Raw genomic sequence first — 11,539 nt, 5'->3', positions numbered from 1 at the left:
TATGATTATGGCCTCCCTCCCTCTCTATCAGAGAATTCAGCTTCTTTTTGTGTGTTATTGTTCTTTCCTTTTCAGAACTTAAATGGTTGGAAACTAATATTTTGCAGATGATGCAGGGAAGCATACACTACACTTGATGGACTTGTGTGTCAAATTGAGGGTTTGAGAAAAGAGCAGTGGGAAGAATGGCATCAAAAGAAGTGAAAAGTGTTGCATGTTGATCCCATCTGTTCTGTAGTATGTGTATCTCAAACTCATTCTCAACCTTTCTTTGTTGCTGATCCTTTTCTCAGTATCCTATGACCTGATGATTTGTTTGATCATGGAGTTCTATGGATGTCTCAACTTTTGGTTGGCATCATCCAATTCTAACATAATTGAACACAGGATAATTGGAGAGCATTCAGTGATTTGTTTGATGAGAAACAAGATTATTGTGAGAACAATAATAAGTTTCACTACTCATTTTTCGAATCCACTGGTATTTATTCAAAGTTTGACAACTTGAATTCAGAAAGTTATGTGATTTATTTCGAAAAGGAAGAAGAACAAAGAACTTTAACTTATATCATTGAATAAAATACATATATAACATAAAATTCTTAATATTTTATGGAATATGATAAAGAATAATAAAACAAGTACAAAGTCAACTCCAAACTACTTTTGGTATTAAGTAAGATTTTTCTACAAGAATGATTTTAAAAATAATTTCTACTTGTGCCAATATAAATGTCATGCATGCAGATCTCATTATTTTATGTAAATAAATAAATACTCTTTTTGTTTTCAATTTTTTTGACAAATATTTTATTTTTTTTAATATTTAATAAAGACAATAAAATTTTGCATCACACATTAAGATAAGAACTTTGCAATTTTATACTATAAGAGATGCTGAAGGGAAAGCAGAGAGAGTGGGAGGCACATTCTCTCTCTCTCACTCTCTCTCTCTCTCATGCTTCTGTGAGGTCAAAGTTTGTGTCAGGGCTTAAGCCTTAGGCACTTCATCTTTTTTTTTCCCCTCCTGCTTTTTTCTGCTGATGAATTGGCCAAAGTCTACTATTATAATACTTCACAGATTATTATTATTATTATTATTATTATTATTATTGATATCAAGGAAGCCAGGAACAAAAGGAAAGTGTGTCACCAAATCTATCCATGCTGTGAAGTGTATCTTTCTAGATCTCACCTACCCATAAAATATGTGTATTCCATCACACTAAGATGTCCCATTCACTTTCTACATCTTTGTTTCCTGACAAGATTCCTCAAACTAATTACAACAACTTAACCAAGAAGTAGTAAACAAATGCAAAAGGCAATACCACTGGACACTCTTTTCCCTCCTGCATATGATCTCATCACGCAACTCAAATGGTTTCCCTACTTTTTCCCACCAAACGCACACACACCAAAAGAACAATCTCTTGGAAATCTTCCGTGATGTTTGACTCATGTCAGACAACTGCACAAGCCTAGACACAATCTTATGGTCACCGAAACGTGAACTTGCTGAGCTTGTGATGCCACCCAAAGAGCGGTGCTGATGGAGAGGGTAGAACACTGTCCTTGTCTTCTGGTACTGCTGATGGACTGGCCGGTCTCCTGCCTGCTTGCAGTGTTTGAGCAAATGGAGCGATCAAATAAATGTGCTGTTGGGGGCTTCCACATGGGATTGCTGTGGGTGTTCGCTTCGGGTCAGTCTCAGCTCAGTGAATGGGGTGTGCAGTGCAGGGTCAGCTGCCAACATGATAGTGAGCCATGCCTGTCCTCCACACTCTCTCGAGAAAGGCATGCATGCAAAGGGGAAAACAGATCGAAGGTAGGGGGGGGGTTCTTTAAATTCTGCTGTTTAGGGTTTCACAGTGTATATTTGGCCAACTATTGAAGCTCGTGCAGATGCTGTTCATGGTTTGCAAGCAAGCAGGTCTTTGAGCAAGCAAAGGAACACATTTGCATGGCCAGCTCGATGCAAGCCTGTCCACAGCTTTGAGAGGGAAGTGCATGTGACTGGAATAAATCTCACGACTATAGCTTGTCATTAATGGGGGGAGGTCGATGTAATGAAGGGAAGATTCTGATGGAGATGAGTGATGGTATTGTTACCAACTCAGTGGCATCCGTTCTTCCCATGTTTACATATAAGACAATGGCAGATGATGGACATTAAAGCTTTGCCGCAAGTGTTGGATGTTTCTGTTCGATGAAGTGTACTACAACACAGCTCCGCCATCTACCCATCTTTCACTTCCGGGAGGGAGGGGATGGACATCACATTCTATTGAGACAGGAGTGGGGCATAAGGGATGCGTGTTGTCTTCCCCGATGAGATGGTTGTTGAGAGCTGTACACTGCATGGATTGACATCATATACAGATCAGATTTATTCCATTCCACTTTGGATTTTGTCTCATTATATATATATACATACATATATATATATATACATATATATCTTTTTGCGTTCAACTGTCTCATCGTCGTCAAATCATAAGGATCCCGTCGAACACAATCTTGAGAGGATCTTTCAGACCAGATGAGACGGACGCTCAAGATGTGACCTCATGGATATTAAATGCAAGCATTGCTTTAGGGAGAGAGAGAGAGAGAGAGAGAGAGAGGACACTGTAGATTAAGTTGACGGCAGGAGGTGAATGCGCCCGCAGCCGAAATGGTGGGCTACATGAATGAAACAGAAGTTGTCGAGTTCTACATGCCGCCATTAATGGCTTCTTAACGCCCTTGTTTCCTCTATCCGCTGCACGGGGGGCTACTCCGCATGTAGCTGCCGCCCTCCTCCCATCTCTGTCTCTTCCTTCCATTTCATGCCCATTCTCGGTGCTGCATATATACCGACCGGGCACAGACGCACAGCGCCCGCCGTATGATCCTACCTGCCTTCTTTTCTTCTTTCGTTCGTCTCCATGACCACCTTTTCTATATGCCATTGGAGGTGCTGTTGCACGTCAATTAAGCTATGTAGTACTAATTAATTATTGCATGTCTTCTTCGTATCCTAGGAATTAACATACGATATTTTATATGGTATAATAGTGATGCATAATATTGATGGTGCTTCTTTGGCCATGGTTACGAATCAATATATCAATGCTGCTTTATGTAATTTAGAAATATACGCAGTTGAGTTAGCAGAGGACGTGCGAGTTACGAGGAGGAATATTGGGCCGGGTTTGTTGTGATGGGCTTGGGCCTTCCATGTCAGCCATATGGACCTGATGATATGATAGGGTTAAAAGAGTAATAATGTTGTAGCGATGCTTCATTCTTAGTGTCATAAAGCCTGTTTTAAAGCTTCATAACTATTTATGAAAACAAATATCAAAACCTAACGAAACATAGAATGAATGATATAAAAACAATTATATACGTCATGGTTTTTCCCACATTTTTATTTGAGGGCTGTCTCCAATCCAGTTGGATGACCAGTTGGGACCCACAACGCTCGCATCTCCTGTCTGGACGAAGGCAGGAACCATATTCTTGACTCTCTCGCAGAAGTGACGATGGCATCCTTGAGCTGACGTCATGGAACTTACGGAAGCAGACGAGAGGCTGTGGGGAGTCCTGTTTCCTGTGGGAACCGAGACAGATGAGAACCGTAGATTGTATCACCAATAGCATCAACAACAAGAGAAAGTCGAATCTCTACGACAACAAAAGCAGAAACTTCGTATTACCAATAGAAAGTTACACTTTGGTTCATTCTACAAGCTAAGTCGTGGGCGGATGAGGCAGGTTCGTGGCCAAAGAAAACAAAAAAAATGAGGGTTATACCTTACTTTTTCTAATGTTCAGGTGACAGAGAACAATAATTTGTCACAGAAAGCAAAAAAAGTCAACGCCAAGCAAGCTGCCTCATTCATATGTTCTCTTTCTCTTTAGGATTGTTGGAAATATGAAGACAAATCCAATAAGGAACAGGACCGCCAATGTCTTCAAGTCATAGAGATCCCTAACAGATTTCAAGTCCCCGAGAGCCAGACCAGCCTTCAGGTACAAAGCAGTAGAGTCTGGTTAGTCCCAGTATTGTATAGGAAAAGATATGAACAATGATGATAAAAGTTGGCCAAAGGCCAATGCTGAGTTGATTAAAAGAGAACAACAAACAAACAACCAACCAACCCAGAAATGCCAATAAAGAACAAGATGTTTTCAGATAATTCACCAGAGCCTAGTCAATTATACAGTCATATGCTGAATGTTCAAGTTCAAGAGAAGCTAATCTAAACAATAGTACAAACTACCAAGGATGGTGGTAGATCTTCTACAAGTTGTACATTCTACAGGTCTACGGATCTTGCACGTTCTCATCTTAATGCATTTTGGACAACACAGATGTGACATGTGTGCCATCATAACTAGAGCAAGAAACTCAGCATTCATAAAGAGGATATAGATACAATAATGCAAAAAAAGAAACCAAAATCACTTTAGATGTTGGTAAACCACAGTAACAGATGGCACCAAATTATAAAGCATAGAAATGATGACCCTCAAAATATAGAGGTATGACTGTACATTTCATCCTCCCAAGTCCCAAAAACATCATGCACTGGGTTGATCTTTTTCTAAAATGATGGTCCTCAAAATCTGTAAATTTTATAAATGGAATTGAACCTAATGCTGGTGATACAGGGGTAGGCGCCTCAGAGGCCCCAGCTGAAAGAGCTGGGCCATGTTGCAGGGTCAGCCTGTTCAGCCAGTGCCTGCAAAGGCTTAACTTAATATCTCAAACTTGCAAGAGTGAAAAGATCAACAAACCTACGAGCTAGCCCCATATAGGTCAACCTTTTAAATACGGTGAAAAAGATCACTATTCTTGCTCAAATGTAAGATACTATCAAGTCTCAATAAAACTTTTAATCTCAATACACATCCATCACCAGTGAATTATAGGGCAAAAATGCAACAGCAAGTTAGTGCATCTTAGCTGGCTACACGGCCAAGCAAACTAGGGTGGAAATGAATGATATCAAGAGGATATTTGAAAATGAATAAAACGAAATGACAGTTCAAAATAAGTAGATTCTAGCAGATAAAAAAGAAACTTACTCTGACAGTTATGTAAGATGCTGGAACAAGACCAACCAACGTTGCAAGAAAGAAAATGCGAAAAGGAACATCAACAATTGGAGATGCCAGATTTATGAATGTGTTAGGTAAAGATGGGGTTATCCTCAAAAAAAGCATGTAATTTAGCAGCCTTTCTCTGCGTTTTGCTATCTGCATCCAGAAAAGAACAGATTCTGAGATGAGCAAATTGTTAATCAATTGATTGAACTTTGAAGTATGTAAAGAAGAAAGCCATAAGCCTGAAAAGGTCTCTAGAAAACAAATATAAACAGAGGCAGCCTAGAAAATAAAAGGCAAATTATCACACAAGGAACTCTGTCAGTACCTCTGCTTGGAAAAATCTCAACTTTTCAGGCCACATCCAGCTGACCAAAGGCCTGCCAATTAACTTGGAAAGGAAATAGCAGGATGAAGCACCAGAAGTTGCAGAGAAAACAACCAAAATAACACCTTTTATGACCCCAAAAAGAGCTCCAGCCAGTAATGACAAGAATATAGTACCAGGTATCATGAATGTCTGCATAAAGATGTAGATTGAACAATATCCTAATACAAATTTGGCTTGGTAATCTCTGGCATATACGGCCAAATTATTTCTGCATAAGAGAATAACAGGAAAAGAAAAACTTAATACTATGCTAACCAAGTACAAGAAGTAAACAAGCTGCGCATTATGTCATTTTTTTACTGCAAGCATAATTTCCGTATTACATACAGATAGATCAGTTGTCTTGGATATTAATCCAAATCAAATTGTAAGGAGATACTACTGCTAAGGAAAAAGAAAATAAAGTTCACAATGGGAAGTTTGCTACTTAAGCATTAAGCCAAAGTTGACATTAAGAACAGAATAAGTTGTGAACTGATAGGCTGTCATTCAATAGAAGATAGAAGGAAGTCAGGAACTCATTTGACAATATCAACACAAAGATACCTTTTTTATCATACACCACCAGATAATTATCTTAGACTAGCCATGAACAAAAATGCCTACAACATGCCCTTTACAATTATTTGGCTTATACTTGAATACTACTACTATTCAATTCCTATGCAAAATATGATGCAACATTAAGTTATTACAACAAAGTTATGGCCACAATTTACTTATACTTGAATACGACCATGATCCAATTCCTTAAAGACTACTATGATCTAATTCCTATGCAAATATGATGCAACATTAAGTTATTACAACAGAGTCATGGCCATGGACAAAAGTGCCTGTCAACGTGCCTTTTCCAATTATTTTACTTATACTTGAATACCATTCTGAGTTAAATCCTATGCAAATATGATGCAACATTATATTATTACAACAAAGATATGGCCACTATTTCTTGGTGAATATAAAGAACCACATCGACAGAAGATTATAAGCAAATCTGAAACTAATTTCTGCTTAACTTGGAATAGGATGCCGGTACTGGTAAATCTGGAATAGAAAATCCAAAGAGTTCATTTAAGAAAAGGTTTCCCACAGTTATTCACATAATAGTACCACAAGTTCATCAGTGTGAATGAATAGTATACAATGGAACTACAGTTGGAGAATGAAAAAGGTTGTACAGAGTACAGACAATGAGGGGTGTGCACGGCTGCTTCTAAAAATGAACCACCAAGCACGATAACATAACATCAAATCAACTGGTTCCAGCCATCAATGATAGATATGCAAAAAAAAAAAAACATGAATCATATGAAGCTAACAAAATAAACTACAGCTTACAAAAGAACATCCTAATTCTTCAATGGACTATGTTTCTGAACAAAAATGAGAATCTTCAAAGTTATAAAAAAAAATCATTCGATGGCTCTGGCAAATAAACAACTTATAATTCAAAGTCACCAGCTAAACATCCTCCAAAACAGTCCCTAGCCCCAAAATATGACCATCCAATGAAATCTATATCTTTTATACTATGATAAATGGACCAGATGTGCTTCTAAACCAAACCTATACAATACCAATCTTAAATTGAAATATATTGTATCACTTATTAAAAGAGAGACCAAAATATATAGTGTCATATCAATACAAACCCCATTCATTCATTCGAAAAAAGAAAAAAAGAAATCCTCTAAACTGATTCCTAGCTCAATACTCCGATATCCCAATCTACATACATATTGTGAAGTAAGGGTACCGCGTATGATTAATTTAGTTTGAGCCTTCAGAGTTAGAAGTCCCTCCTAATGGAAAGACATAGTTGACTATTTTATTGTCAACACGACATCCATAACTCAATCATGGCTGCTTCACATGCTTTTACAAGAAACATAATCACCACACAAGAATACTTAGATCGAAAGAATATTCCTACAAACATGTATTACAAAAGATTGAACACATAAATTGATTGAGATGCATAGCTGTTGGTTTAAAATCCAAAACAAAGATAAAAGAAGGCAAGAAACCAGATAGAAGAAAATAATTTTTCACAAGCTATCTAGAATCCTCATCCCATAGTGTTATGAGCAGGAAATAAGTTGATAAGCACATATGAACCAGGATGTCTCACTTTTCATTTTCATCTAAGGTGATAATTAAGAAATATAATGATATCTTTAACAAGTGTCCAACTAGTATGTGATAATGCAATATCTCAGCCTCGTCAAAGAAAAATAGCAAAACACTAAGTTAGAGAAAGGGAGAAAAGAAGGAAAAGAACAAGAAGAATATGTCTGGGCTTGTTAAAATATTTTTTTGCAACTTTTTTAACTTTTAAATCAAAGAAGTTGCTTTTCTAAAATTTTGGAAGATTTAATTTCTAAAACTAAGAAGTTGCTATTGTAAAATTTGGGAATTTGTTAACATTTTCTGAAAGGTTTTTAAAAAAAAGATAAACTAAAAAAAATTGTTTAAGAAAAGGTCATGACCTGTTTCTGACTTCTTCTAAAAGGAATTATGACATAATCACTCTCGACCTCGACATGCATCGCTATTGCAATCGCCACCACCACCACCATCAATTACAACCACCTCCCTACCCCCACCACCACCACCGTTGTCACCAAGTCCATTGGTCACCAGCACTATTAACAACATTTGCACCATTACAAAGCATTACTACAATAATTGCTATTGTTGCCACGACCACCATCTCCTCCAACAATGCCATTGCTTGTCAAGACTTTGCTTCACAATAACATTTGGCCAAAAAACAATTTTAGAAACAAACTTTTCATAACGAAGCATATTCACAATATGCTAGTACTTACACAAATCAATTCCAAACGAAGCTTTTCAAAAGCTGCCTTTTAGAAAAGGAAAAACAATACAATGCATGCCCAAAGGCAAAGAATATAAACAGGGTGTTCTCCACTACTTGGAGTCGAGGTGTTCTAGATGTGAAGTATCATATATATACATTTGGGGTTTTCTTATATGATGACAATCAAATTTTAGTAGCATTAGCACAGCTAAATAGCCCCAAGGTTCTAAACGTTACATTTGAAAACCTATATCATACTTTTGCAGTGATTGTTAATCGGCATTATGCTGATCGAAATGTTCATATGTATATTGGTGTGTGACCTATATGGATGCATCTGACTAACTACTAGACGAAAAGATCACACATATCTAAAAGTATTGAATTAGGGAAGCACACCCGTACGATAAATAATATCTCAGGACGAGAATTACACGAAAGAGAAGGTATCAATTTATGCTTTTCTGCAAGAAGAAAGCCAAATTCAAGCAGACCCACCATGGAAGTAGAGCTAAAGAAAGAAAGGAGCTCACTTGAGGACGCGGAGGTCGGAGAGGTTGCGCGGCAGCCTGAGGATCTTATCGTACTCTGCCTCGGGCATGGTGAGGAAGATACAGAACAGTCCAACGGCGAAGATCAAGAACACAGCGGCCGCGGCAGCCGCCTCCCACCTGGTGAGCGGGACCCTGGACTCGGCCCTGAGCGTCTTCTTGGCCGTCGGCGTGTCGTCGGCGGCGGTCTCCTCGTCGCGGACGATCGCGATCCTCAGCGGCGGCGCCATGGAGACGAGAGTTACCGGCAGCGGCGCGCGGGATCGATCCAAGAACCTGCTGCTGCTTCATGAAAGGTCGCAAGATCGCATCATGTCATTGGAGCAGGAGGAGGAGATTCCGCGACAGAATCGAGGGGTAGATGCGGATTAAATCGAACAAGAATTGGGGATTTCCCCGAGGGAAAGCCCTAGAAAGTGGAACGAGAGGGGGGGGGGGGGGGAGGAAGGAGGAGGAGACGAGGGACAGCGGGATATGTTGGGAGGGGGACGGTGTTGACACTCCAACGCACGCGTCGACTCGATTTTGTTCTCGTGTAATGGGCCCGAGGAGGGAAGGGGGAGAAGGCCCACTTTATGACGGGTTTATTCGAGAGTTTCTTTTAATTATATTTTTTTTAATTTTTAATTAATTTAAATCATATTAGAAATATATATAATATGAATAATATACATAAATATATTTATTTATAAATATACTATTTATAAGTATTAAAGGGATGACAAGCAGGATTATATGATAATAAGCAATATTGGAGCATTGGCTATAAAGTGATATGGAGTGATAGGGAGCATAAGCTAAAGACTATCAGTGGATTGTGAGAAAGAAATAAAAAAGAATGCAATAAAAAATAATTAGGATAAAATAATTTTAAAAAGCTATAAATAGTAAACTCTTTTTTTTATTGTTATAAATGAAAAAACTTAAATACCCTTAACAATTTAAATATATTTGATAGTAAAATAAAAATTAAAAACATTCAAAATCTTTTAAAGATTCAAATGTCCTAATTAGAAAATAATACTAGTTTAGAGTTTGTATTTTTATTTTTCATAATTATTTTTGAAATAATGATTGATATATAAGATTTTTTAATAACATAAAAAAATAAATATTATAAATAATTAAATGAAAAAAAATAAAAAAAAAAATAAATGTTATATTTGAGATATAGATTATGCATAAATAAAGAAACTCAAATAGACAATATCTTTTGAGTCACATATTTTATTTTTTATTTTTTAAAATAAAACTCCAAATTTGTGTGATGACATTTTACATTTGAACTTGGTTTGATCTATTATTTCAACTCATGTTTACTTTTTATTGGTTTGAGTATGATTGTGGGTGAATATATAATTACTAATTATATTTCTTTTGTATTGGATGGTTTCATGAGTTATGATAAGTTATTGAAACTGATATCAAATCATTATTTAAAATATTAATATTATTATTATTATTATTATAAATAAAAAAGACGGTTTTAGAATCTAAAATCTTACAATAAATTATCTAAATATTTACTGACTAAACTAGCTAACACCTTCTACGTATCAAAATACTAACGATCAAAGTCTTGATTTGTACATACTAGTAGTTCAAAAGCATTTTTTGATTTTTATGTAAAGATGATACATCAAGATAATATTGTGCTTGTGCAAAAAACAAAAAAAAATCCAAAACTTTAACTCTTAAATATGATCAGAAAAAAAAAAAAAAAACTCCCATAACTACAGATATTGAGTTTGTCCTTAACTCATGAATCATTATGACGTCCAACCTTGATGTACTTGTGATCTCATGACTGCACACAATGCGTCTAAATCAGTGTGATGTTGTCTCGGATATAGTAACATATCAAAGTTGATGGGGTCATTCTTATCGTGGCTATTCCACCATTTGATTTCTTGATTTCCCACCTTATAAATATATTGAATGCATATTATCGGATCTCATTGATAAAGGACCATTACAAGTAAAAATTAGGAATTTTTAGCCTCTCAGTTATATCTTTGAAATAATATCATAGTATATCATGAGTTTTTTTTTCCTTGAATTTTATTAAAAAATATAGATATAATACTTATTTTTTATTTAGATTTATATAAGACACTCAAGTTTCGTTCACACGTAAGTTTCAATTAGTTTACGTGAGAGTTAGAATATTAAAATATTTATCGGGTCCTCTCATAATAGTTCACTCTTTTCGGATCTGTAGGAACTTTCATTTCCATTCATTGTATTAAAATTTTTGCTAAATTTATATTTATATATATATAAAGTTACACAATACATGTTCTTAATTTGAATTTTACCATATACTCGGGGTTTCATGTAAACTATTTATATTGGGTCCTTTCATAGTTTCTTAATTTTTTTAATTTTTAATCTTTAAACCATATCTTTAAGAGTATCAAAACTTTCACCAAATCTTTAGTATTTAATTAAAAATATTCAAACAATACATGATCTTCATTTAGGTTTATAGTACATGTTCTTCATTTACGTTTGGACCATATACTTGGAATTCATTCACACTTCAACTTACTTGTGAGAAAAGATATTAAAATATACATTGGATCCTTTCCTAATATATTAATATTTCAAGATTTTTATTCTCTCAATCATATCTTTAAGAGTCATGAACTTTCATTCACTATATCAATTTTT

At 36.0% G+C, this 11,539-nt stretch overlaps 1 protein-coding gene across 2 annotated transcripts; it reads right to left on the bottom strand.

Annotated features, from left to right (window-relative positions):
• Positions 1 to 3,403: 3,403 nt before the first annotated feature.
• On the bottom strand, positions 3,404 to 9,335 carry LOC135585956 (uncharacterized membrane protein At4g09580-like). Of its 2 annotated transcripts, XR_010497091.1 has the most exons (5): positions 8,849 to 9,305; positions 5,426 to 5,696; positions 5,080 to 5,250; positions 3,802 to 4,014; positions 3,404 to 3,598 (listed from the first exon to the last, which is right to left on the bottom strand). XR_010497091.1 is itself a non-coding variant. In XM_065153965.1 (4 exons), exons 1-4 carry the CDS (start codon positions 9,094 to 9,096, stop codon positions 3,883 to 3,885), a joined length of 822 nt encoding a protein of 273 aa, XP_065010037.1. In that variant the 5' UTR covers positions 9,097 to 9,335; the 3' UTR covers positions 3,674 to 3,882. The 2 variants fall into 2 exon arrangements, 1 of the variants encoding a protein (XP_065010037.1); XM_065153965.1 differs by lacking the exon at positions 3,404 to 3,598 and having other exon boundaries at positions 3,674 to 4,014; positions 8,849 to 9,335.
• Between the last annotated feature and the right edge of the window lie 2,204 nt (positions 9,336 to 11,539).

Source organism: Musa acuminata, chromosome BXJ3-6, assembly GCF_036884655.1.
Source record: "Musa acuminata AAA Group cultivar baxijiao chromosome BXJ3-6, Cavendish_Baxijiao_AAA, whole genome shotgun sequence".
NCBI lineage: Eukaryota > Viridiplantae > Streptophyta > Magnoliopsida > Zingiberales > Musaceae > Musa > Musa acuminata.
This window is presented reverse-complemented; position numbering and strand designations above follow the sequence as displayed.